We start from the raw sequence: 27,670 nt of genomic DNA on the forward strand, positions 1-27,670 counted from the left end.
TAAGGTAGGTGCGTGTGTGTATTCACCTATTTGTACTCACCTATTTGTGCTTGCGGGGGTTGAGCTCTGGCTCTTTGGTCCCGCCTCTCAACTGTCAATCAACAGGTGTACAGGTTCCTGAGCCTATTGGGCTCTATCATATCTACACTTGAAACTGTGTATGGAGTCAGCCTCCACCACATCACTGCCTAATGCATTCCATTTGTCAACCACTCTGACACTAAAAAAAATTCTTTCTAATGTCTCTGTGGCTCATTTAGGCACTCAATTTCCACCTGTGTCCCCTAGTGCGTGTGCCCCTTGTGTTAAATAACCCGTCTTTATCTACCCTGTCAATTCCTCTGAGAATCTTGTACGTGGTGATCATATCACCCCCCCTAACTCTTCTGTCTTCTAGCGACGTGAGGTTTAATTCCCGTAGTCTCTCCTCGTAGCTCATACCTCTCAGCCCGGGTACTAGTCTGGTGGCAAACCTTTGAACTTTTTCCAGTTTGGTCTTATGCTTGACTAGATATGGACTTCATGCTGGGGCTGTATACTCCAGGATTGGTCTGACATGGGTGGTATACAAAGTTCTGAATGATTCCTTGCACAAGTGTCTAAATGCCATTCTTATGTTAGCCAACCTGGCATATGCTGCTGATGTTATCCTCTTGATATGGGCTTCAGGGGACAGGTTTGGCGTGATATCAACCCCCAGGTCTTTCTCTCTCTCTCTGACTCTTGAAGAATTTCATCTCCCAAATGATACCTTGTAACTGGCCTCCTGCTCCCTACACCTATCTTCATTACGTTACATTTGCTTGGGTTAAACTCTAACAACCATTTGTTCGACCAGTCATTCCTTTAGTTTGAAGCCTCAAGCAGTCCTCTATCTTAATCCTTCTCATAATTTTGGCATCGTCAGCCAACATTGAGAGGAATGAGTCTATACCCTCCGGGAGATCGGTTACGTATATCAGAAATAGGACCGAGTACAGAGCCCTGCGGGACTTCACTGGTGACTTCACACACACACACGCCAATCTGATGTGTGTGTGTGTGTGTGTGTGTGTGTGTGTGTGTGTGTGTGTGTGTGTGTGTGTGTGTGTGTGTGTGTGTTGTGTGTGTGTGTGTGTGTGTGTGTGTGTGTGCATAAGTGCTGATCATTCCGTCAAGTGGATTCATTCATATCATCTAAATCAACAAAACGTGTGAACGGCTCTTTTCACAGACTGAAGCTGATATCCTCTGCCCCTGATGGCCAGATAAGTCTTTCCCACTCTCCAGCTCTCCCGCTCTCTCCCTGCCACCTTATGAGAGCCGTTCATTTGACAGTGCAGCCAATTACGTTATCACAGCACACAACTGGCTTTGAGGTGGCGTCCGGTGTTGGGGTGATCCCTCGACTCTCGACTTGCTATGTTAAGCCGTCCCCGCTGCGTCACCTTGGCGGGTCGTGGTCGCTTGTGTCTGCTTACATACATGTTATGTACTTATGCAAGTACTTACGTACTTGCTCTTCAAATAAAAAGTGGAGGTGGCTTTCGTCTGTTTAATAAAATAATAATAACAATACTACTACTACAACTAATAATAATAATAATAATAACAATAATACGTTATTTATAAAAGTGTATAAATAAAGTGGAGTCAAAGAACATAAGAGAGAGGTACACTGTGTAGTAGAGGGGTGGCACATAGAACTTGTATCTTATATGTTGTGAGCATTACTACTCCAAGCTGTGTACTTGTCTGCTCTGGTATTGTTAGGAGCTCCCTTAATTATCTCCGCCTTGTGGCAAATACAAATACAAATTTTTATTCGGGTAAAGTAATTTTTCGGAATTTAAGTAAAATTTAAAATTTTAAAAGTTAAAAAAAAGCTAAAAAGTTAAAAAGAAAAGTAAAATTTCGGAACTTTATGGGTCCTATGATCACGAGGCTTGTATTCCATGCTCGAGCTGATTATTCTTTATATGTGTAATTACCTAAGTGTAGTTACAGGATGAGAGCTGTGCTCGTGGTGTCCCGTCTTTCCAGTACTCTTTGTCATATAACACCTTGAAACTACTGACGGCTTGTGAGTACTCACCTAGTTGTGCTTACGGGGATTGAGCTTCTGCTCCTTGGTCCCGCCTCTTAACTGTCAATCGACTGATGTACAGGTTCCTGAGCCTACTGGGCTCTATCATATTTACAGTTGAAACTGTGTATGGAGTCAGCCTCCACCACATCACTTCCTAAAGCATTCCATTCGTTAACTACTCTGAAGACTGTGTGTGTTTGTGTATTTACTATTTGTGTCTGCAGAGTTCAATCCCCGCAAGCACAACTTGGTCAGTACAACTAGATGAGTACACACATAGAGGCCTCGCGGCTGAGTGGACAGCGCTCAGGTTCCATTCCCTGTGGAGGCGCAAACAAATGGGCAGTTTCTTTCACCCAGTTGTTGTGTCAGTGATTATACCAGATGCAAGGGGAGCGGTTATGTTTGTCCATAAGTGATCCAAGGTGGTACCGGATGTTTGAGTGATTCCGGTGGGCTTGGTGATTGTGGGGATTAGCATACAGGAGTTCATGCTGCTGTACATACAACATACGCCGGTCACCCACATACAACTTACGCCACACACCCGCATACAACATACGCCGTACACCCGCATACAACATACACCCTACACCCACATACACCCTACACTCACATACAACATACGTCCTACACCTGCGTACAACATACGCCGTACACCCACATACAACATAGTGCTTTAAAAGCATCCTTATCGAGATTTTTGTGTTTGGACTTCCTGTGTCAGAGAGGATCACTAGAGACGGCGACACAGGTTAATTCAGGCAAGATACTATCTTGGTGAATGTCATAACCACTCTCTTACGTGGTATCAAACTATGTGCCTCGGTAACCCTTTCCACTACCGTCCACAGGATGGGTATGGGGTGCATAATAACTGAACTAAACTAACTAATAACGTTATATTCAGTGTACGCTTTGTGGCTGCTACCCCGCGGTCCCTCAGGCAGTTAGTACCAGACTAACGCCACCTGTCAGGCCGAGCTGAGCCAGTGGCATCTGTTGTACGCCAGCCAGTCATAAGTTAGCGATGTCATTTTAAGAGATTGTAGTTTAAGGGATGTAGAGTGTAAGTGATGGAGGGTGTAAGGGCTGTAGAGTGTAAGGGATGCAGGTTATATTTAAGGGATGTACAGGGTGTAATAGTAGCATATTGTTGAAGTATACTTTTGGTTATATCTTCATCGGTTGCACGTATAGACTCCCAGAGACACTTATAACCTATAGTCGCTTCCCAGGACTAAAGTATTAATTATATCTATGTTGCTTTGAGTACATGAACCATAGATGCTATGTATGGTTTATTTAACAAGGTAGCGTGACATTAGTAACAACGGATGTATCAATGGCACTCGTATAACTTTTATATAGTTATTGTGAAGCTTTTAACGCAATAGTCTTCAAGTAATGATAAAAAGCCTGTTAGAATAGCATCTAGCACTCATGCAGTTTTCAAGCTTATTAGAGGCACTCGAACGGCATAATCACCTCTTTCACTGAGAGCATAAGTTCTGGCTAATTCATCTGCTCTATCATGCACTTGAAGGCAGATATGAGATGGAATTCATATGAAGTAGACACCAACAGAATATTTATCGATAGTGATACGTGCGTGTGCTAGGTTGCAGACACAAGCATGCTGCTGTCATTGTCCTGGAGAATTTCAAGTATGTAATAGTGACCGAGTTGTTTACAAATGTGACAGTATGTATATATTTAAGTGCAGAAAGAATGACAGACGTGCCTAAAGGGTGTGATATCCGATTAATATCATACTGGTCACTCTCTTATTATAGTATTTACATTGACAGTGATACAAGATTATATACATAATCAAGAGAAATATGCAAAAAACATTACTGGATTGTGAAGCAGTGTATGCCATATTCCAGTTGAGTATGCCACTCCGACGGTGTATGCTACGTCTACAGATGTGCATGCCATACTACAGCGGTGTATGCCACACACTACAGCGGTGTATGCCTACACACTACAGCGGTGTATGCCACACACTCCAGCGGTGTATGCCACACACTCCAGCGGTGTATACCACACACTCCAGTGGTGTATGTCACACACTACAGCGGTGTATGCCACACACTCCAGCGGTGTATGCCACACACTACAGCGGTGTATGCCACACACTCCAGCGGTGTATGCCACACACTCCAGCGGTGTATACCACACACTCCAGTGGTGAATGCCACACACTACAGCGGTGTATGCCACACACTCCAGCGGTGTATACCACACACTCCAGTGGTGTATGCCACACACTCCAGTGGTGTATACCACACACTCCAGTGGTGTATGCCACACACTCCAGTGGTGTATGCCACACACTCTAGTGGTGTATGCCACACACTCTAGTGGTGTATGCCACACACTCCAGTGGTGTATGCCACACACTCTAGTGGTGTATGCCACACACTCTAGTGGTGTATGCCACACACTCCAGTGGTGTATGCCACCCCCAGTGTGTATGCCACACCCGTGGTGTATGCCACTCTCCAGTTGTGTATGCCACCCCCCAGTAGTGTATGCCACTCTCCAGTGGTTTATGCCACCCCCCAGTGGTGTATGCCACACCCGTGGTGTATGCCACACCCGTGGTGTATGCCACTCTCCAGTGGTGTATGCCACCCCCCAGTGGTGTATGCCACACCCGTGGTGTATGCCACTCTCCAGTGGTGTATGCCACTCTCCAGTGGTGTATGCCACTCTCCAGTGGTGTATGCCACTCTCCAGTGGTGTATGCCACTCTCCAGTGGTGTATGCCACTCTCCAGTGGTGTATGCCACCACCCCAGTGGTGTATGCCACTCTCCAGTGGTGTATGCCACCCCCCCAGTGGTGTATGCCACCCCCCAGTGGTGTATGCCACGCCCGTGGTGTATGCCACCCCCCAGTGGTGTATGCCATACCCGTGGTGTATGCCACTCTCCAGTGGTGTATGCCACCCCCCAGTGGTGTATGCCACTCTCCAGTGGTGTATGCCACTCTCCAGTGGTGTATGCCACACCCGTGGTGTATGCCACACCCGTGGTGTATGCCACTCTCCAGTGGTGTATGCCACTATCTTCCATCCTCTGGTGGCTGTATCGACTGCTGGCCTCCCCAGGTCTGCCAACCACAGGATCCTCATCTCAATCTTAATATTGAATTTGCCAAATCTTGAGCAGCTGAAATTAAGGCAATAAAATATTGATTTCCAAATATAAATATCCTTATTAAAATATATTATACATTCAAACTCGAAAATATAAAAATAATCACGTAAATGTCTCTCGAAATAAATTAACGGAGAAAATAAATCCCATGTGATATATATTTCAGAGTTGATCCAAATTCGTGATATATAGTTTATTTTTGTTATATTTGCGTTGTTTATTGTAGTAAAGAGATGGTGGAGTTTGAGGGGGGATGAGGCTGGTGGGGAGAGGTCGGGCGGGTTGGCAGGCGTGGAGAGCTCGCCATATTTCCCTGGTGCACCCCACCCAAGTGTCGAGTTTTCGCTTGAATGGCTGAGGGTCAACAGTGGCCCGAGGTGGTCATAAACTGTCAAACTGGAACTAATGGAATTAGAAAACATTGTAGCCAACACAGTGTACTTGAAAGCAAGGGAAGGTAAGGCGCTACTGGGAAGGGTTAGCAATGGCAGCGACCGAGGAGCTGCTGCTGCTGCTGGTGCTGGTGGAGTGTTAACGTCCGCTCCGGGCTCTTCTCAGCCTCCCGCTCCAATGCTCGCATTCCTCGCTTCTCCAGCAGTCTCCGACCTTGTGGGGCTTAGGCTTTCCCCCGGCCGCGGCCACCAGTGCCCCATCTGAGCGGCCACACAGCCTAGGAGGCTCGCAGACCTGTGTCAATTAGTTCGTGGCAGAGGGCGAGGGCAGCGGAAATTGTCCAAGATTGGCAGAGCGTGTACCTGAGGGTCAGGAGGAGGGGCGTGTTACTGGCGTGTGGGCGGCCCTCTACACCCCAGGGGTAGTTGGGGCGGCCCTCTACACCCCAGGGGTAGTTGGGGCGGCCCTCTACACCCCAGGGGTAGTTGGGGCGGCCCTCTACACCCCAGGGGTAGATTGGGGCGGCCCTCTACACCCCAGGGGTAGATGGGGGCGGCCCTCTACACCCCAGGGGTAGATGGGGGCGGCCCTCCTACACCCCAGGGGTAGATTGGGGCTGGCCCTCTACACCCCAGGGGTAGTTGGGGCGGCCCTCTACACCCCAGGGGTAGTTGGGGCGGCCCTCTACACCCCAGGGGTAGTTGGAGCGGCCCTTTACACCCCAGGGGTAGTTGGGGCGGCCCTTTACACCCCAGGGGTAGATGGGGGCGGCCCTCTACAACCCAGGGGTAGATGGGGGCGGCCCTCTACACCCCAGGGGTAGATGGGGGTGGCCCTCTACACCCCAGGGGTAGATGGGGGCGGCCCTCTACAACCCAGGGGTAGATGGGGGTGGCCCTCTACACCCCAGGGGTAGATGGGGGTGGCCCTCTACACCCCAGGGGTAGATGGGGGTGGCCCACTACATCCCATGGGTAGATGGGGGCGGCTCTGTACACCCCAGGGGTAGATGGGGGCGGCCCTGTACACCCCAGGGGTAGATGGGGGCGGCCCTGTACACCCCAGGGGTAGATGGGGGCAGCCCTCTACACCCCAGGGGTAGATGGGGGTGGCCCTCTACACCCCAGGGGTAGATGGGGGCGGCCCACTACACCCCAGGGGTAGATGGGAGCGACCCACTACACCCCAGGGGTAGATGGGGGCAGCCCTCTACACCCGAGGGGTAGATGGGGTGGCCCTCTACACCCCAGGGGTAGATGGGGTGGCCCTCTACAACCCAGGGGTAGATGGGGGCTTGTTATTGGGGGCTGGTTGGTGGCTGCCATACGGGCCGGGCCCCCTTGACACTTGCGTGGCAGAAGTCTATGTACATCCTTACAATATTGGGTGTTTGACAAGTGTAAGGTTAGACATGTACAGTGTGACAGGTGCAGTGTGTGTGATGTACAGTGTGACAGGTGCAGTGTGTGATGTACAGTGTGACAGGTGCAGTGTGTGATGTACAGTGTGACAGGTGTAGTGTGTGTGATGTACAGTGTGACAGGTGCAGTGTGTGTGATGTACAGTGTGACAGGTGTAGTGTGTGATGTACAGTGTGACAGGTGTAGTGTGTGATGTACAGTGTGACAGGTGTAGTGTGTGATGTACAGTGTGACAGGTGCAGTGTGTGATGTACAGTGTGACAGGTGCCATGTGTGATGTACAGTGTGACAGGTGCAGTGTGTGTGATGTACAGTGTGACAGGTGCAGTGTGTGTGATGTACAGTGTGACAGGTGTAGTGTGTGATGTACAGTGTGACAGGTGCAGTGTGTGTGATGTACAGTGTGACAGGTGCAGTGTGTGTGATGTACAGTGTGACAGGTGTAGTGTGTGATGTACAGTGTGACAGGTGTAGTGTGTGTGATGTACAGTGTGACAGGTGTAGTGTGTGTGATGTACAGTGTGACAGGTGTAGTGTGTGTGATGTACAGTGTGACAGGTGCAGTGTGTGTGATGTACAGTGTGACAGGTGTAGTGTGTGATGTACAGTGTGACAGGTGCCATGTGTGATGTACAGTGTGACAGGTGCAGTGTGTGATGTAGTGTGACAGGTGCCGTGTGTGATGTAGTGTGACAGGTGCCATGTGTGATGTACAGTGTGACAGGTGAAGTGTGTGATGTACAGTGTGACAGGTGAAGTGTGTGATGTACAGTGTGACAGGTGCAGTGTGTGATGTACAGTGTGACAGGTGAAGTGTGTGATGTACAGTGTGACAGGTGCCGTGTGTGATGTACAGTGTGACAGGTGAAGTGTGTGATGTACAGTGTGACAGGTGAAGTGTGTGATGTACAGTGTGACAGGTGCCATGTGTGATGTAGTGTGACAGGTGCCATGTGTGATGTACAGTGTGACAGGTGCAGTGTGTGTGATGTACAGTGTGACAGGTGAAGTGTGTGATGTACAATGTGTCAGGTGTCGTGTGTGATGTACAATGTGTCAGGTGTTGTGTGTGTGATGTACAGTGTGACAGGTGAGGTGTGTGATGTAGTGTGACAGGTGCCATGTGTGATGTACAGTGTGACAGGTGCAGTGTGTGTGTGATGTACAGTGTGACAGGTGCAGTGTGTGTGTGATGTACAGTGTGACAGGTGCAGTGTGTGATGTACAGTGTGACAGGTGCCATGTGTGATGTACAGTGTGACAGGTGCAGTGTGTGTGATGTACAGTGTGACAGGTGCAGTGTGTGTGATGTACAGTGTGACAGGTGCAGTGTGTGTGATGTACAGTGTGACAGGTGCAGTGTGTGTGATGTACAGTGTGACAGGTGCAGTGTGTGTGATGTACAGTGTGACAAGTGCAGTGTGTGTGATGTACAGTGTGACAAGTGCAGTGTGTGTGATGTACAGTGTGACAGGTGCAGTGTGTGTGATGTACAGTGTGACAGGTGCAGTGTGTGTGATGTACAGTGTGACAGGTGCAGTGTGTGTGATGTACAGTGTGACAGGTGCAGTGTGTGTGATGTACAGTGTGACAGGTGCAGTGTGTGTGATGTACAGTGTGACAGGTGCAGTGTGTGTGATGTACAGTGTGACAGGTGCAGTGTGTGTGATGTACAGTGTGACAGGTGCAGTGTGTGTGATGTACAGTGTGACAGGTGCAGTGTGTGTGATGTACAGTGTGACAGGTGTAGTGTGTGATGTACAGTGTGACAGGTGTAGTGTGTGATGTACAGTGTGACAGGTGTAGTGTGTGATGTACAGTGTGACAGGTGCAGTGTGTGATGTAGTGTGACAGGTGCCATGTGTGATGTACAGTGTGACAGGTGCAGTGTGTGATGTACAGTGTGACAGGTGCAGTGTGTGATGTACAGTGTGACAGGTGCAGTGTGTGATGTACAGTGTGACAGGCGAAGTGTGTGATGTACAATGTGCAACCCATCCTCCGAATTGATAGTACGATTTAATACTAAGTGTAATAAGTACACTTTCTTACTGTCACAAACAGTGCATAATTGCACTTATGAGGCTGTTACATTTACCCAACTCCCTCCCCCGATTTAATTTTTCTCGTTTTCTGTTAACACACTCAGAATTTTAGGATGAAGTTTTCAATTTCGATTAGCAATACACAAGTTTTAAATATCAGGAATTTCGTTTTCAGATTTATTAAACAATATAGATTTTATACAAAATTTTAAAATATCCTGAGTTACTTTACAATTGTTTGATATATTTTAGTTTTGTTTTATTAGTTTTATAAAACTGTAATATCAATATAGCTATAGGTTAAGTACTAATTGTAATTAAGAAGCAATAAAATTATTATCTTCAAAAACTAAGACGGTTAGGTGAGGTTGTGGTTTTCTATTCAGTTTTTCGGGTAAACTCAAATATTCACAATATATTTGACAGTATGATTTAATACTGAGTGAAAATAAGTACAATTCCTAACTGCTATGAATAGTACATAATTGCACTTATTTGTCTCCTTACATTTACCACCCCATTTTTGGAGGACGGGCTGCAATGTGTCAGGTGTCGTGTGTGATGTACAATGTGTCAGGTGTTGTGTGTGTGATGTACAGTGTGACAGGTGCAGTGTGTGTGTGATGTACAGTGTGACAGGTGCCGTGTGTGATGTACAGTGTGACAGGTGAAGTGTGTGATGTACAGTGTGACAGGTGCCGTGTGTGATGTAGTGTGACAGGTGAAGTGTGTGATGTACAGTGTGACAGGTGCCATGTGTGATGTAGTGTGACAGGTGCCATGTGTGATGTACAGTGTGACAGGTGCAGTGTGTGATGTACAGTGTGACAGGTGCAGTGTGTGATGTACAGTGTGACAGGCGAAGTGTGTGATGTACAATGTGTCAGGTGTCGTGTGTGATGTACAATGTGTCAGGTGTTGTGTGTGTGATGTACAGTGTGACAGGTGCAGTGTGTGTGTGATGTACAGTGTGACAGGTGCAGTGTGTGTGTGATGTACAGTGTGACAGGTGCAGTGTGTGTGTGATGTACAGTGTGACAGGTGCCGTGTGTGTGTGATGTACAGTGTGACAGGTGCCGTGTGTGTGTGATGTACAGTGTGACAGGTGCCGTGTGTGTGTGATGTACAGTGTGACAGGTGCCGTGTGTGTGTGATGTACAGTGTGACAGGTGCCGTGTGTGTGTGATGTACAGTGTGACAGGTGCCGTGTGTGTGTGATGTACAGTGTGACAGGTGCCGTGTGTGTGTGATGTACAGTGTGACAGGTGCCGTGTGTGTGTGATGTACAGTGTGACAGGTGCCGTGTGTGTGTGATGTACAGTGTGACAGGTGCCGTGTGTGTGATGTACAGTGTGACAGGTGCCGTGTGTGTGTGATGTACAGTGTGACAGGTGCCGTGTGTGTGTGATGTACAGTGTGACAGGTGCCGTGTGTGTGTGATGTACAGTGTGACAGGTGCCGTGTGTGTGATGTACAGTGTGACAGGTGCCGTGTGTGTGTGATGTACAGTGTGACAGGTGCCGTGTGTGTGTGATGTACAGTGTGACAGGTGCCGTGTGTGTGTGATGTACAGTGTGACAGGTGCCGTGTGTGTGTGATGTACAGTGTGACAGGTGCCGTGTGTGTGTGATGTACAGTGTGACAGGTGCCGTGTGTGTGTGATGTACAGTGTGACAGGTGCCGTGTGTGATGTACAGTGTGTCAGGTGCATGTGTGATGTACAGTGTGACAGGTACAACATGTGAGGTGCAGTTTGTCTTTGTCCACCCAGTCAATTGCCCAGAGAATTTTGTAGGTGGTTATCATGTCTCCCGTTACTCTTCTGTCGTCCAGGGATGTGAGGTTTAGCTCTGGTAGCCTTTTCGTCGTAGCTCATACCTCTCGGTTCTGAACTTAGTCTGGTGGCATACCTCTGAATCTTCTCTAACTTTGTCTTGTGTTTAAGAACATAAGAACAAAGGCAACTGCAGAAGGCCTATTGGCCCATACGAGGCAGCTCCTATTTATAACCACCCAATCCCACTCATATACTTGTCCAACCCGCGCTTGAAACAATCGATTGACACCACCTCCACCACGTTACGCGGCAATTGGTTCCACAAATCAACAACCCTGTTACTGAACCAGTATTTACCCAAGTCTTTCCTAAATCTAAACTTATCCAATTTATACCCATTGTTTCGTGTTCTGTCTTGTGTTGATATTTTTAATACACTATTAATATCCCCCCTGTTATGTCCATTCATCCACTTGTAAACCTCTATCATGTCACCCCTAACTCTTCGCCTTTCCAGTGAATTCAACTTAAGCTTTGTTAATCTTTCTTCATATGAAAGATTTCTAATTTGGGGAATTAATGCTAATTTGGGGAACTATGCTGGAATAAAAAGTTAGCAAATTTGTTAAACATGAACAGCCATTTGTAAAACCATGTTGTGACTCATTTATTAATTTATGTTTTCAAGATGGAGACGAATTGTATTTGCAATTATTGATTCAAGTAACTTTCCCACAATAGACGTTAGGCTAATTGGCCGATAGTTTGACGCAAGTGATCTATCTCCTTTCTTAAAAATTGGTACCACATTAGCTACCTTCCATAACTCTGGCACTCTGCCTGACTCTATTGATTTATTAAATATGGTAGACAGTGGCTCGGAAAGCTCCTCTTTGCATTCTTTAAGTACCCTGGCAAACACTTCATCCGGCCCTGGGGATTTGTTTGGTTTTAGTTTTTCTAATTGTTTAATTACATCCTCCATGGTAACTGTTAAACTCGTCAACCTGTCCTCGTCCCCACCCACATAGACTTGTTCGGCTGAAGGCATATTGTTAAGTTCCTCTTTAGTAAATACAGATACAAAATATTTGTTAAAAATACTACTCATCTCCTTGTCATTATCCGTTATTTGACCTGTCTCAGATTTTAATGGACCTATCCTTTCCCTAGTCTTAGTTCGATATAACTGAAAAAACCCTTTAGGATTTGACTTTGCTTGCCCTGATATGCGAACTTCATAGTTTCTTTTTGCTTTCCTTATCTCTTTTTTTAACATTTCTAACCAGTTGTACGAATTCCTGTTCTGAAGTGACCTCCCCATTTTTAATCCTTTTGTACCAAGCTCTTTTTACCTATAAGGTTCTTCAAATTCTTTGTTATCCACTTTGGGTCATTGGTATTCGATCTATTCAATTTGTATGGTATACTATGTTCCTGTGCTTTGTTTAGAATATTCTTAAATAAGTTATATATTGAATCCACATCGAAATCCCCATTTACGTCACCTATCGCTGGGTTCATGTCTCGCTCCAAGACCGGCCCCCACCCCATACCCAAGACTTTCCAATCAATTTGACCCAAAAAATTTCTAAGGCTATTAAAATCAGCTTTTCGAAAATCTGGCACTTTAACAGAATTTTCTCCTACAGGTCTATTCCATTCTATGCTAAATCTGATTTCTTTGTGATCACTGTTCCCTAGCTCACTCCCTATTTTGATGTCATTAATTTGTGTTTCCCTGTTAGTTAACACTAAATCTAAAATATTATTTTCCCGTGTTGGTTCCTTAATGTGTTGCGTAAGAAAGCAATCGTCAATTAATTCTAGAAAATCTTCTGCTTCACTATTCCCTGTTTTGTTCAACCAGTTTATTCCACTAAAATTAAAGTCACCCATGACGTAAATACTGTTAGATCTAGATGCCCTAGATATTTCATCCCATAGATGCTTTGCTTCCATTCTGTCTAAATTTGGTGGCCTATATATAACTCCTATTATAATATTATTTGCTTTTTCGTATAATTCTATCCAAATAGTTTCTGTGTGTGGCTCAGTTTTGATTCCCGCTTTGAGACTACATTTCAAATTGTCCCTAACATATATGGCTACTCCCCCTCCTCGTCTAATATATCTATCTGTGTGAAATAGTTTAAATCCATTTATTTGATATTCAGCTAATAGTTCTCTATTTTCTACATTCATCCACGTTTCGGTAAGTGCAATAATATCTATTTTTTCTGTTCAGACAAGAGCATTTAATTCGTTAATTTTATTTCTTAGACTTCTACTGTTAGTGTAATATACCCTAAGTGAATTGTTATTTTGAGGCCCTTCTCTTTCCCTGATCATTTTGCCAATTCCTTTCTCCCACAAACACATACTTTTATTACCTCCTTCTTCCAAATCAATTCCCATACCTCTATCTACTAACAGTTTAAACCCAAACAAACACCTCTAACCACTTCTTCCAACGAGTTCGCAACAGCAACAACCCCAGCTCTCGATAGATGCACCCCATCACGAGCATACATTTCATTTCTTCCATAGAAGTGTTCCCAGTTGTCTATGAAAGATATTGCATTTGATTTGCAATATCTTTCCAGCCGGCAATTGACACCTAGTGCCCTTGATATCCATTCATTTCCTACTCCCTTTCTTGGAAGAATGCCACATATGATCGGGATTCCTCCCTTGCTCCTAACTAATTCAATGGCTGTCCTGAATCTCTGTATTAGTTCCTCACTCCTAACTCGTCCAACATCATTACCCTCTGCACTAATACAAATAATGGGTTTGTTTCCATTTCCTGTCATAATATCATTCATGTTTCCAACAATATCACCAATTCCAGCTCCCGGATAGCAAACCCTTAATCTGTTCCCCCTATCTCTGGCACAAAACGTTCTGTCTAAATACCTCACCTGGGAATCTCCCACAACCAAAATTCGCTTCGGTACCGCCCTAACTTTCTGAGCAGCCTGAGGGGCCTGCGCTCCGCCGTTCCTCGCTGATTTCCTCGCTGCAGGCGCACTACAGCACTCGTCCTCCAACACGGCAAATGAATTTGCCGTCCTTAGGGCGTCTGTAGGCGGCCTTGTCAAGGTCTTCTTAAGACCCCTGTCTTTCACTACTCTCCACGATGAGGTCTCGTCAACACTGGTCTCCTCCTTCGTTTCCTCTCGAAGTCTCAGCCGTCGTACCTCCTCCCGCAGGGAATCCATCTCTGCTCTCAGAGCTCCAACCAAACTCACCAAATCATTAACTAATCCTTCCATTATTGCAATAATAATGTTACTCCAGAGCTCCAGCTAACACAACCTCTCGCTGTGACAGCACCTGACTTAACTTGGTATGGACTCCAGGCTGGAGCTACATACTCCAGGATTTGTCTGACATAAGTGGCATACAAGGTTCTGAATGATTCCTTACACAAGTTTCTAAAGGCAGTTCCTACATTGGCCAATCTGGAATATGCCACTGATGATATCCTTTTGTGTGGGCTTCTGGGGATAGGTTTGGTGTGATATCCACCCCAGATCTTTTTCTTTGACTCGTGCAGGATTTCACCTTCCAGTTAGTACCTTGTGTTCAGCCTCCTGCTCCCTTTGCCTAATTTCATTACTTTACACATTCCTGAGTTAAACATTAGTAGCCATTTTCTAGACCATTCCTCCAGTTTTAGTGTGACAGGTGCAGTGTAATTACCCAAGTGTAGTTATAGGATGAAAGCTATGCTCGTGGTGTCCCGTCTTCCCAGCACTCTGTCATATAAAACTTTGAAACTACTGACGGTTTTGGCCTTCTCCATCGCCTCGCTTAGCTTGTTCCAACCGTCTACCACTCTGTTTGCAAAAGAAAATTGTCTAATTTTTTTTGGCACCTTTGTTTCCTTAGCTTGAGTCTGTGTCCTCTTGTTCTAGAAGTTCCAGGTCTCGGGAATTCGTCCCTATCAATTCTCTTTTTCTTCTTTCTTCTTGTTTTGGCATATTTAACACCTCTAACCTCTCCTCATAGCTCTTATCCTTCAGTTCTGGGAGTCACTTAGTGGCATGTCTTTGCACTTTTTCCAGTTGATGTGCATCTTAAGATATGGGCACCATACAACCACTGCATATTCTAGCTTTGGCCTAACAAAAGTCGTGAACAATTTCTTTAGTATTTTGTCATCCACGTATTTAACCCATACACTGCTAAGAATAAGGGACCGGGGAGCGAAAAATATTCAAATTACGTAAAAATTACTTAAAAATGTAAAACAAATCTCCAAATTATTGGCTTCAGCGTTGTGAAACTAATAAAAATATTTTCATAAATTGATTTTAGAAATTTTTTTTAAAAAGGTTTTGTTGATAAGGAGAACATCTATTAACTGGAACTGAGAAATAATTCGGTAATAAAAGATGCAAACACCTGTCCGATGCACAAAGAAGAAAAATAGTAGTGAGAAGTGTCCACAAAGTGGATATGCAGCTGGTGCCTTTATAGCATTGCTGAATAATACATAATAACACAAATAATAATGAGTAAGTATGTTATTGTGCCCTATTTTGTTATATATCATATAAATACATTGCCCAATGATTATATCTTTCTTTCAGCAATGTCCCAAAAAAAATATTGGGGGGGGGGGATTTTTTTTCCACCTTGGTTTATTATTTTATTTTGTTGTAACCTCAACATCCTGGAGAGGGCATACTAGTCCCTATGTGAAGATAGAATGAAGTTGGTCAACAAATAAGTCACAACTCGCAGAACTTAGGACTTTGAATTTATTTTTGGCTGATTTCTTCACAGATTTCAAACTCTCTTTTCTGTGTCTCTTTAGGCTGTTTTGATGATTAGGGACCAGATTAGGGCTTTTTTACTTATATAAAGTATTCCCTAAATATATCCCCTAAATCATTATACCTGTAATTTTTATAATTATCCATATATTTTATGTTTTAAGTAGGTTATTTTGTCTTGACTTTATTTCAACACATATTGACCTACAACTTTCACATATTCCAGTACGAATACCAAACAATATTTATTAAATCATACAAGTAAATTAATGAATTAGAACTATCTTATTGAGATATATACAAGAGTTGTTACATTCTTGTACAGCCACTAGTACGCGTAGCGTTTTGGGCAAGTCCTTAATCCTATGGTCCCTGGAATACGATCCCCGGCCGCGAAGAATCGTTTTTTCATCCAAGTACACATTTTACTGTTGCGTTAAACAGAGGCTACAGTTAAGGAATTGCGCCCAGTAAATCCTCCCCGGCCAGGATACGAACCCATGACATAGCGCTCGCGGAACGCCAGGCGAGTGTCTTACCACTACACCACGGAGACTGTGGTGTAGTGGTAATATTTTATTAATAATATTTTATTCATTATCAGTAACTTCAAATTCAATTACAGTATCTCTAAAACTAGATTTTTGACTTTCAACCATATCCAAAAATCCAGTTTCTGACCAATTCTCACCATTTTTACAGTGTGCACAGCTGTCTGTTCGTAGAATCCTATAGAATGAATATTTCGTAAACCCCAAACGTTCGGAGTTATAATTTTTTTGTTCTAAATTTGGTGCATATTGATGATTTTTTTTTACAGTAAACTATTCTGAAAACCTATATTCTCAACTTATGAAAATGAAGATCATAAGCTGTTCTGAGCAGCATAGAGCATAACAACATTATGCATCATTAGAGCTTAATAATAACAAATGAATAATTAGTGATATTTAATATTTTTGCAGCTGATTTGAAAATCTGAAACTTTCAATATTCAATTCTATAATTATTTTTAATTTTCTTGTTTATCAAGTTTTTTTTTCAGGTATATTCCTGCATAGGCCCTAAGCCTCTGGCTGGCCCACTAAGTGTTGCTTGTTTCTGTTTACTTGGGCGGAGTATGAGTATTTAGACTCGTATGGTCGCTTCAGTAAGATTTTGTCTCGTTTGTTTAACAACTTCTTCTGCTCTGTTGAATCTAAGTTGAAATCTTAATAGGTTTGTAACTGTGCACTGTGTTAGATAATGTTCTAGTGGTCTGTTGGGCATTTCTCCACAGTGCCGACATTTCCTCTCATAGTCCGGAACCTGTAAGCCTATTTCCCATGCACATGGGTATCCATGCCTGATGTGATGTAAGTGTACTTCTGTTGTTCTACTGCTTCCTTTCATCAACATAAGTGGTTCGTAGTTGGTTGAATTCTTGTACCAACCTGCAGATCCTGATGTTGCAACTGCTGTGTTATGGTCACTACACCTTTTGCATTGCTGTTTCTAATTACTTTCTTAATCTGTGATAGACTCTGTGGTATGTAAATGTCTACATGTTGGTGATCATTTAGACAAAGTTGGAGCATTTGCTTAGTAGATTATGCACAAAACATTTGAAAGTGTTTAAGGAAATTTAAAAAAATAAGTGATGTGCCCTGTCGTATATGTATATGCCTTGTGCAGTTTTAAGGTTAAAAGCCAGTTCTGAAATTAGAAAGTGTAGCATAGGCTCCTCACACAATGTCCTTTATGTGGTCCTCCGGTGACAAGTTTTCTATCTAGAACCACCTCTAGATCTCTCTCTTTATCAGAAATCTTTAAAGATTTCTCAAATAATTTAAAGGTTGTGTGGGGTCAATGTTCACCTATTCCACATTCCATAACATAACATTTATGCACATTAAATTCCATTTGCCAAGTGGTGCTCAATATACTAATTTTATCCAGATCTTCTTGTAGGGTATTACAATCATCTAAGTTTCTTATCCTTCCTATTATCTTACCATCATTAGCAAACGTGTTCATATAATTCTATATTCCATCTGGCAGATCATTATGTAGACAATGAACATTACCGGTGCAAGAACTGAACCCTGTGGTACTCCACTTGTGACATTTCTCCAGTCCGATACATTGCCTCTTTCCTGTAAAATCTCTGTTGCTCGATCATATAAATTGAGTAAATTCGATACACAGGATCTTCCAGATCGAAAACAATACTGTCTGTCTGATATTATATCGTTTTTCTCCAGGTGTTCCCCCCATATAGTTTTAATTATTTTTTTCCATTATTTTGACCACAGTATTGCACTCATCAGTGATACAGGTCTATAATTGAGGGGGGGTCTTCCCTGCTGCCACTTTTGTAGATTGGAACTATGTTAGCCTTTTTCCACACATCTGCTACGAATCCTGTACACAGGGATGCCTGAAAAATTAGTTGAAGTGGAATATATGTAAAAAATGGCCAACATTTGCCATCCTCACCACATTGCAATTTTCTAGCATTTCTGAGCACTTCCAACATATGTTTCACTCCCTTAAACATCACCCTTGAGGGGCGGTTCTTGTCTTTCTCATATTTTCCTGTTCTCCTAAATTCACTGACATGTTCTTTTGAATTTAGACCTTTTCTTAATCCTACTATTTTCTCTTATGATTTTCATCTCTTCTGCTGCTCTGTCCACCCTAGATGAAATTTCCTTCTCTAAACACCCAAAGATTATTATGGACTTACTCCTGTCTGCAGTGTTTTGTACCAGTTTACTGTTGGTTACCAGTTCTTTCCTAATTGTTTGTCTAATTTCCGCTTCTTGTTTGTCATTTCTGGTTTTGACTTCCAAACACACTTCCTTAATCGTCTCTTTTTCTTTTACTTCTCTTTCATTTCTAGTGTGTGATGTTCAGTGTAATAGGTGCAGCGTGTGAAGTACAATGTGACAGTTGCAGCGTGTAATGTACAGTGTGACAGGTGCAGCATGTCATGAACAGTGTGACAAATACAGTGTGTGAGGTGCAATGTAATAGGTGAAGCATGTGATGTGCAGTGTGACAGGTTCAATGTACTTGCCTAGTTGTCCTTGTGGGGGTTGAGTTTTGGCTTTTTGGTCCCACCTATTGGATGGGCATTTTTCTTTCTCACAATACCTCTTCACCTTGCAGTAAATAGGTACCCAGGAGTTAGGGAACTGTTGTGGGGTTGCATCTTGGAAAGGGTCAGTAATTCGACCTTTGGCAAACCTTCATACAAGCCTAAAGTATATATACACACAGGCTTCCTGTCCCCATTGAAAGGAATTATCATCATCAGTTTTGGTATTAATAATTTTGTTAATATTATTATTTTATTATTTTTTATTTATGATTTATTATTATTTATTATTGTTATAATTATTAAAATGTATACAAAGTTCCTGTATGATGATGTCTTGATTTTATACAACATTAAATGCTACTAGTTTGGGTGGGTAATGTTTGGACCCAATTTCAATATTATCTTACCCCTTACCATAATGTCATATAAAATGGCTGTATACAGTTCATAAACCATTGCCATGGCACTGTCCCCACTGGATAACATGCTTATTGCTAGGCTGAGTGGGCTTAAATAAGGAAGATGTTGACAAGTTTATTAATAATTTTGGCTGTGATAGACATTTGACAATTCATAATGCTCAACTAGTCTTGAACAGGATCAATGTATTTCAGATATTATAGATCTACCCCATGGGTCGAAATTTCTCTCGCCACCAAATGACTGCATTTACAGGGCTCACATTCCTGGTTTGAAGTACAGATATCTAGACAAATGTTAGAGTAAAGTACTGTATATTGATACAAAATTTCAGGCATTAGGTAAAGTAGCTTTTAGCAGTGAACGATAAATTTTTTATCAAGCAAGTGTGAATGCCTATGCAGACAATGAGTCACAATAACATGGCTGAAGATATGATGACCAAACCACACATCAAAAGATGGAGAAACTATGGTTATCTCGCCCAATAAATTCTATGAAGGAATCTAGGTGTATTCTCTAAAATCCCAAGTAAAAGTCTTCACCATATCTTCAACCCAGAAGAAAACAAGCAGAAAGACGGTCCTTACCTTGCGGTTACCTTGTGATGATTTTGGGGCTTAGCGTCCCCCACGGCCCGGTCCTTGACCAGGCCTCCTCGTTGCTGGACTGGTCAACCAGGTTGTTGGATGCGGCTGCTCGCAGCCTGTTGTATGAATCACAGCCTGGTTAATCAGTAATCTCATGGAAGTGTTTATCACGTTCTCTCTCGAACACTTCGAGGGGGTCCAATGCATCCTCCGAATTGACAGTACGGTTTAATACTAAGTACAAATATTTAAGTTTAAGTACAAGTTTAATAAGTACAATTCGTGACTGCTAGGAATAGAACATAATTACACTTGTGCCGTTACATTTACCTCCTCATATATTCTCGTTTTCTGTTAAAACAATTTTAGGATGAAGTTTTTATGTTCAATTCTATATACAGTACACACGTTTTAAATATAAAGAATTTATTTTTCGGTTATTGAGATTTTATACAAAATTTGAAAATATCATGAGTTACTTTATAATCTATTGAAAGATTTTAGTTTTGTTTTATTAATTTTATAAAACTGTAAGATCAATATAGCAATAGGTTAAGTACTACTGTAATTGTAATTAAGAAGCAATAAAATGCTTGTCCTCATACACTAAGAAGGTTAGGTTAGGTTGTGGTTTTCTATTGAGCTTTTCAGGTAAACTCAAATATTCACAATATTTTGGTGCGATTCTGGCGATTATTTGACAGTACAGTTTAATACTAAGTGTAATAAGTACAGTTCCTGACTGCTAGGAATAGTACATAATTACATTTACTTGTGCCTTACATTTACCTCCCCATATTCGGAGGATGGGCTAGAGGGGTCAGCCAGTTATGCCCCTTATGTGTGGTGGAAGTGTGTTGAACAGTTTCGAGCCTCTAATATTGATAGAGTTCTCTCTGAGTATTGCACCTTTGCTTTTCAATGGGGGGTATTCTGCACATCCTGCTATGCCTTCTGATTTCATGTCATACCCTGGAAACACAAACCGAAACTGTCTCTACTTTCCGCTTGTTACAACTTGTAATAAAGTTGTTACATCTTGGCTTAACGTGTTTATGACGTATTAGAACGTTGTTACAACTTGGTATATTGGTTGTTATAACTGGTTAGGAAGTGTTAAAACTTGTTTGAACGTTGTACCAACGTCGTAGTTTCGGTGTGTGTTTGGCGGGTAGTCTCAACACGAGAGACTTGCTTGGAGACTCGTGTCCCCATGTAACAGCATGTTGGACCAAATTCTCACAAGTCAAGCCTGGCCCCAGGCTGGGCTTGGGAAGTAGAACTACTCCCAGAACCCCATCCAGGTACAAATCCAGGTAGTGGAAGTGCAAAATTCCTCTTCCATAATTTGGCTGGAACAAAAATAGTAGTACTTGTCAAAGTATTGTTTTTCAGGTCAAATAATTGGTAGTATTGTTCATGAAGGCATCACAGGTTTAGGCTTGAGAAGAGTACAGTAACTTGAGGCAATGGAGTCCTCTTGAGTTGATGAGGCTTGAATTGCAGATGCTGAAGTGGCATGCAAACTTGGCGAGTCAGGTGCAGATGAAGAAAGGCGTAGTTTCTTTCGTAGCCTTGGTAAAATATGTGTCATCTTTTTTCAGATTATTTAATGTACCAAAGATATATCATACTGGCACAACATATGTGGAATAGTATTTTTAATTAAAGATGCCATAAAGTTCATAAATAGATATCCATAGTAGGGATATCCTACACCTAAGGTTATTATTACTGTTATTCTTTATTCTAATGATTCGTTTCCATTTAATACCAAGTTAACCTTGTTTTATTGGCTTGATAGTTAAAATAATATATACATATAAGTTGGATAAAAAAGTTGAACTGCTATTGAAATTGAGCAGTGTAGCAAATTACATTTTATTTCCATTTCCATCCATAAACTTCAGAAAACCTCCATCACCACCAGCACCCAACCACCAGACCAATCATATGACCACCCGAACACATATCCATGATATATGCATATTATCCACTCACCATCTACCCAGATTCCTGCATATACTCAAACCCCAACCCCAAACAAAAAAAATGATTATTTATATACAGTATTATTACTGTGTTGTAAAGATGCATATATATATCAACCTTCAGTAATGCATGATCAAGACAAGCAACAAACGAGACTAGCAGAAGATTTGTCCGAAATGCTATGCGTACTAGTGGCTTGTATGTACATTTCCTTAATAAAATATTATTATTATTATTATTATAAATGGACTTCAGAGTTACTCAGTCAAATGACAGTGTCACTGATGTATCATCACATTTGTTCCTTGTCATGGTGGGCATTAGGATGAAGAATCCCAGGTAGAGCATTTAGGCTTTAGCTCGAGGGGAGCATCCGAAGGACTAGATTGGAAAAGATTATATGCTTAATTTCATTACAACTGACACTGTAATACATGTAATATGAATCTCAATAGAGAATTTTTGAAAGATTGAGGATCGAAAAATATCGGGAAAGCATTTATTTCATTGCGTGTTCCTAAGACAATTACATTTTCCTTTAGAGGCCATAGAGAGGTAGAGGTAGAGGACAAGAGTGGTACAGTATTTTTGACATGAAGAATATTTCAACACAGTCATTTGTACTGTATTTTGAAAGAGATGTTATTTTCCTTGGTTAGCTGCAGTCAAACCAAATCAGAATACTGTATTTTATAATTTCATAATTCAGTGCCTCTTCTGACAAGAACTAGTAATTACCTAAGTGTAATTACCTAAGTGTAATTACCTAAGTGTAATTACCTAAGTGTAGTTACAGGATGAGAGCTATGCTCGTGGTGTCCTGTTTTCCCACTACTGTACTCTTTGTCGTATAATGCTTTTAAAATGTGGCTTCATTTATAATGAAGCTACAGTTTCATAGATTTATAAATTTATAAAGTGTAGTGTAGCTTGTATGTGGGGTTATTCCTGACATGAGGAGTCATCTCTTACATATTTGTTCCATAAATATTTTGATGTAATAATTATAATTTTAATAGTAGTATTATATAATACATAATTTAAATTTACTTAACAATTGCACATATAAAATGTTATTGTGAGGAATGTGCTAAGATATGTCTTTGTTTTTTCCCAGGAGGTTCAGACAGCAATAAGGGCAAAAGTAAAAAATGGAGAAAATTGTTACAATTTCCACATATATCACAGTGTCTAGAATTAAAAAGCAAAATAGGTAAGTATAGATTTAATTTTATATGTACAGGTATGTGGTATTCTTTAAGTAGATTAAGTTCTTCCAATAGTTTATATCAGTTGTCTTGTGGGGGTTACCCAAAATTAGAGCATAGTACAGTACTGTATTTATTACTAAAGACCAAATAATAATAATTTTTTTTAATATGGTCAGTTAATACTAACAATGCTGTCAGTCCGTATTTTCTGACTACGTCAAAATACATGAAATTTCTGTATATTTTAACAGCTTTAATTAAAGTTTTTTCATTACCATAACCAAAATCTTTCAGGAGTACCGAGGTTTCCACTTTGTTTAAGTTTGGTTTTCTGGGGGGAGCCCCGTCGGCTCCCCGGAGCTATCCCAGGCTGATATGCTAATGTCAGACTTTGGCATCAGTCATGTGTATGGAGTTCTTAGGCCTACCGGGGACCACGGCCAGAACCGGGCCCCCTCAGAGAGGCAAGGGGAGCAATGGCCTATAGAAGCCCCCGTGTTAGTGGAAGCATTCTATGTCTGCCATCGACCGGAACAGGCACCCAGAAAGGTAAGCGCCCCAAAACAAACCCCTATTCTGGTTAAAATTGCTACCTAAAACCGAACTAGTGGATAGAACTCCCCAACCGAAAACAAGCAAACTAGTGTGACGTCACACACTGCCGCGCCGCTGTCTGCGCAGCTCCCCCCTCCCCGGGAGGGGGAAGGGGGAGCCCCAGACCCCCCGCGCCGGCTACCCACACCTCAGTTCTTGAGGCTGATGCTATAGGCGATGGTCGTGTGCTCTGGCTCCGGTGTCGCTACTGCACTGTGCTTTGCGTGTGGTGTTAGTTTTGTGGGTGCGAGAGCCAGGAGTTATCTTCAGTACTCGGGCTGCATGCGCCTAGGGCTGCCTTCCCTAGGTGCCCTGTAAGTACTGCCCTTGGGGCTTGGGGCCACCTTCCACAGGCTCCTCGGGGTCTGCCTCTGCTGGTCCGTTTTACCTTTCGGTTTTTCGGCCGCCTGTTGGGCTCTTGGGTGTTCTGTTCTCCCTTGTTACCGGCAGGTAAGAGGCAGTTTGCACTGGTAGGGGCGCAGGGTGCTGCTCAGCTTGTATTTCCCGACATCGCGGCCGGCTCTGTTCCTTGGGGTTCGCTGTCCTCTTGCGGGGTTTTGTTTTTCTTTTTGTTTTTGCCTGGTGGGGGGTTCTGTCATTTTATTCAGTTTGTTTTTGCCCTTCCACTGTTCTCATCGGTGGCGCCCCCTGCTAGGTCCCCGTGAGTGTACACGTCCCTGGGGTTCAGCTTTAGAAGTTTGCTTGGTAGTTTTGGGCGCCGGTTTGCAGCACCCTGCCTGGGACTACCTGAGCGCGAGTCCTCTTAAAGTAAACGCTCAGGACCCTGGGAATCCCCTAGGGGGCGCGTGGGTCCGATGGATGTGACCCCGGAGTCCCCACTCGCTGTGTGCGAGTTTGAGGGTTGCTCGGTCCCCTTGTCTCAGGGTGACCCTCATTGTTTTTGCCTCTGCCACGCTGCCTGTTGGGTCGGTGATACTTTCGACCCTGAGTCCTGTGAGTGTTGCTGCTTGCTTGTGACTCAATTTACCCAATCCTCTGATTCTATTCGGGTACAGGCGGCACGTGCGTTGCAGTCTAGGTTTCGTCTGTTGCAACGCGCTCGGTTGGTTGCTTCCCCGGATGCCCCGGGGCTGCCCCGCTTTGCTTTTCGAGACCCGGACTTGGGGGTGGGGGTCGCTTCGATCCTGGTTCAGTCCGCACCTCCTCGTCCTTCCCCTTCTGTTCGTTCTGGTCCCCCGCCCCTGCTTCCGGCCCCGAAGCGTCTGAGGGTTTCGGGGTCGGAGCAGGGGTTACTTGATCTCGAGACTCGGGCAGCTTCGGGGGTTGCCCCTTCCGGGGGGGCGGCAGAGGCATTCGAGTCTTGTCTCCCGGCCGAAGCTTCAGGGTCTGACCAGTGGGCCCCTCTTCCTCCAGCTTTTCCGGCTGCTCCGTCCTTGTCTTGTGGGGTCGGGGCTTGGGGAGAGGACTCGGCCTCGGGTCCTGTGGTGACGGACCTCGAGGCTGGGGAGGGGCTGACTTGGGGGCCTTGGGCCCCGCTGGACCCCGCCGGGGTTTTTCTTCCCACTGAGCGGGGCTTATTGTTACAAGGAGTGGGGTTTTCTTTCCCCCCCTCTGCGTACGAGTTGGATTTGGTGTAGGCCCCTCCCCGGGTATGGTTCCGTGCTCCCCTGGGTACGTCGGTTCCGTCCTTCCGGAGGTTTTCGGCTTATCGCATCCAACCTGGTGTGGTGCGAGCGGCCTTTGCAGCTTACCTCCTGCGTGACCCGGATTATGCCTCGGAAATGGATCCGTCCACGTCAAGGTTGGGACTTCGTTCCCTTTCTGGCTCCGTTACGAGGTTCCGGAGTCGTCCTGGCTAGCAGACTGCCCCTTGTTTGGTCTGGATTCCTGGCATTCCTTCTGTCGTTCCCGCACGCTGGAGTGGCGGGAAGCTTCCACGGTGCTTCAGGTTTTCCTGGGGGGTGCACTTGAGTACCTGAATGAGTGCTTGTTTGCCCCTGCCCTTCCCCGCGATGTGGGCGTTATTCAGCTCCATGTGCAGGTTCCCTCCCTTTCGGCGGCGCTCGTGGCGGAGGACTTGCGCGCTCGGGGCCTTTTGTGTTCGGCCTTGCGGTTCTTTTCCCTCCTGGAGCTGTCTTCGGATTGGCTCTTGGAGGATGTGGGGACGCTTGGGTCCGTCCCGGGGTCCGGCACCTTGTCCTCGGCTGCGCGTGCGTCGGCTGCCTCGTTGAAGCTGTTCACGCCGATTTTGCGGGATGCGGTTTCCCTGTTCTATGCTTCCCGTCTCGCGTGTCGGCAGGCGGTGCTGGGTTCCTCCATGGGATCTGCTTGGGCTCTGGCTCTTAGGCGTTCTTCACCTTTTTGTCCTCTCCTGTTTGGGGAGTCGGCCGTGGCGCAGTTTATTCAGGCTGCGTCGGCGGCTTGTCGTCCGATGTCGGACTTGTTGGTTTTCCGGGGGTCCCGGGGTGGGTCTTCCCGGAAAGGTCGTGCCAGGGCTCGGGGTTCCTCTCGTCGTGGTAGGCCTCTGGTGTCAGGTTTGGGGTTGGCTCCTCCTGCGGACCCTCCCTCGTCTGGTCGGCGCGGTGTTCGCGCTGTGCGGGGTTCTGGGTCTCGTAGGGGTCGCCGGCCCTTTCGCGGTTTGCCCCTTTGACGGGGCGATGGGGGGGCGGCTTGCGCTGTTCGCCCGCGCCTGGTCCCACGATTCGTGGGCCTTTCGGGTCGTGTCTCGCGGCCTGCGGTGGCGTTGGGTGGCCCCTCCCCTCTTTGGGGGGTCGGGGCTGGCAGGGCAGGCTTCTTCCCCTGCGCTCTGTCGAGTCGTCTTGGAGTGGGTACGCTTGGGCGTCGTCGAAACGACGTCGTCCCTCAGATGGGTTTCCCGTCTGTTTCCGGTTCCGAAACGGGACTGCGCGGACCTGCGGTTCATTCTGGATTTGTCCCGTCTGAACCCCTGGGTTCATTGCCCCTCCTTTTGGATGACTACGCTGTCTCAGGTTCGGCTCCTCTTGGAGCCGGGAGCTTGGATGGTGTCCCTGGACCTCCGGGACGCTTATTGGCATGTCCCGATTCATCCGCGGTTCAGGGACTGGCTCGGTTTTGTAGTGGGGCGTCTGAGTTACCGCTTTCGTTGTCTCCCGTTCGGGTTGAACCTGGCACCTCGCGTGTTCACACGCCTTACACGGGTTGTGGTGGCTCGTTTGCGTCTCCTAGGTGTTCGAGTGTTGGCCTACCTCGACGACTGGCTGGTTTGGGCTCCCAGCCAGTCAGCTTGCTTGCTAGCCAGGGATTTGGTTCTTTCCCAGCTCGCCGGGTTCGGGTTCTTGGTGAACTGGAGGAAGTCCCATCTGGTTCCCTCTCAGGTTCGGACATGGCTGGGTCTCGTGTGGGACTCTCGAACCGCCTCCTTGTCTCTCCCTCCGGAGTCTCTCCTGCGGCTGCGGTCCCGCCTTCGTCTGTTTCTGGAGGGCCCTCGGGTCACCCGGCGGTTGCTCGAGGGGCTGTGCGGGAGCCTGAACTTCGCGATGGTGGTCTACCCGCGGGGTAGGGTTTGGCTTCGACGGCTGTTCTGGTTCCTTCGGGGTTCCCCCTTCCGCCTCTCTCGCGATCGCAGAGTTCGACCCCCGGGGGACTTGCGTCGGTTGCTGCGTCACCGGTTTCCTCTTCGGGTTTTTCGGGGTTCAGTGCCTTGGCGCCTACCCGAGCCCTCGCTCGATGTGTACACGGATGCGTCGTCTCGGCTGGGGTTTTGTGACCAGTGCTCACCAGGCCGGCCAGGGGCGTTGGGATCCGTCCTTCCGTCGAGCTCACAGTACGGTGCGGGAGTTCGCGGCAGTGTGGTTTGCTCTGGGGAGGATTCGGGTGGCCCGCGGATCGACGATTCGGCTCCATTCGGACTGCTCTCCGGTGGTTCATTGCCTGAACCGCGGGGGTTCGATGCGGTCCTTGTCTCTTTGGGGTTGGTCGCTTCGGGTGACTCGTCTGCTGAGTTCTCGGGGTTTGGCTCTCCTGGCGGTTCACGTACGGGGCGTGTCCAACGTCTTGGCCGACGCCCTGTCTCGCTTCGTTCCTCTCTCCACGGAGTGGACGGTCGACGACGAGTCCTTCCTTTGGCTTTGCCAGACGTTCGGGCGCCCCGAGGTGGACCTCTTCGCGTCGGCGTG

General features: G+C 45.3%; 1 protein-coding gene across 3 annotated transcripts in view; it reads left to right on the forward strand.

Moving 5' to 3' along the window:
• Positions 1–5,498: 5,498 nt before the first annotated feature.
• The window catches only part of Gprk2 (G protein-coupled receptor kinase 2), a 100,453-nt gene continuing 78,281 nt past the window's right edge, over positions 5,499–27,670 (forward strand). For all 3 annotated transcript variants that reach the window (XR_011223088.1, XM_045762998.2, XM_045762999.2), the window contains exons 1-2: positions 5,499–5,694; positions 22,865–22,960. Coding sequence is in view for 2 of the 3 variants with exons in the window: in XM_045762998.2 (XP_045618954.1) it covers positions 5,643–5,694; positions 22,865–22,960 (148 nt within the window). In the remaining variant the exon portion in view is untranslated. The remainder of the gene's footprint in view (positions 5,695–22,864; positions 22,961–27,670) is intronic.

Source organism: Procambarus clarkii, chromosome 56, assembly GCF_040958095.1.
Source record: "Procambarus clarkii isolate CNS0578487 chromosome 56, FALCON_Pclarkii_2.0, whole genome shotgun sequence".
NCBI lineage: Eukaryota > Metazoa > Arthropoda > Malacostraca > Decapoda > Cambaridae > Procambarus > Procambarus clarkii.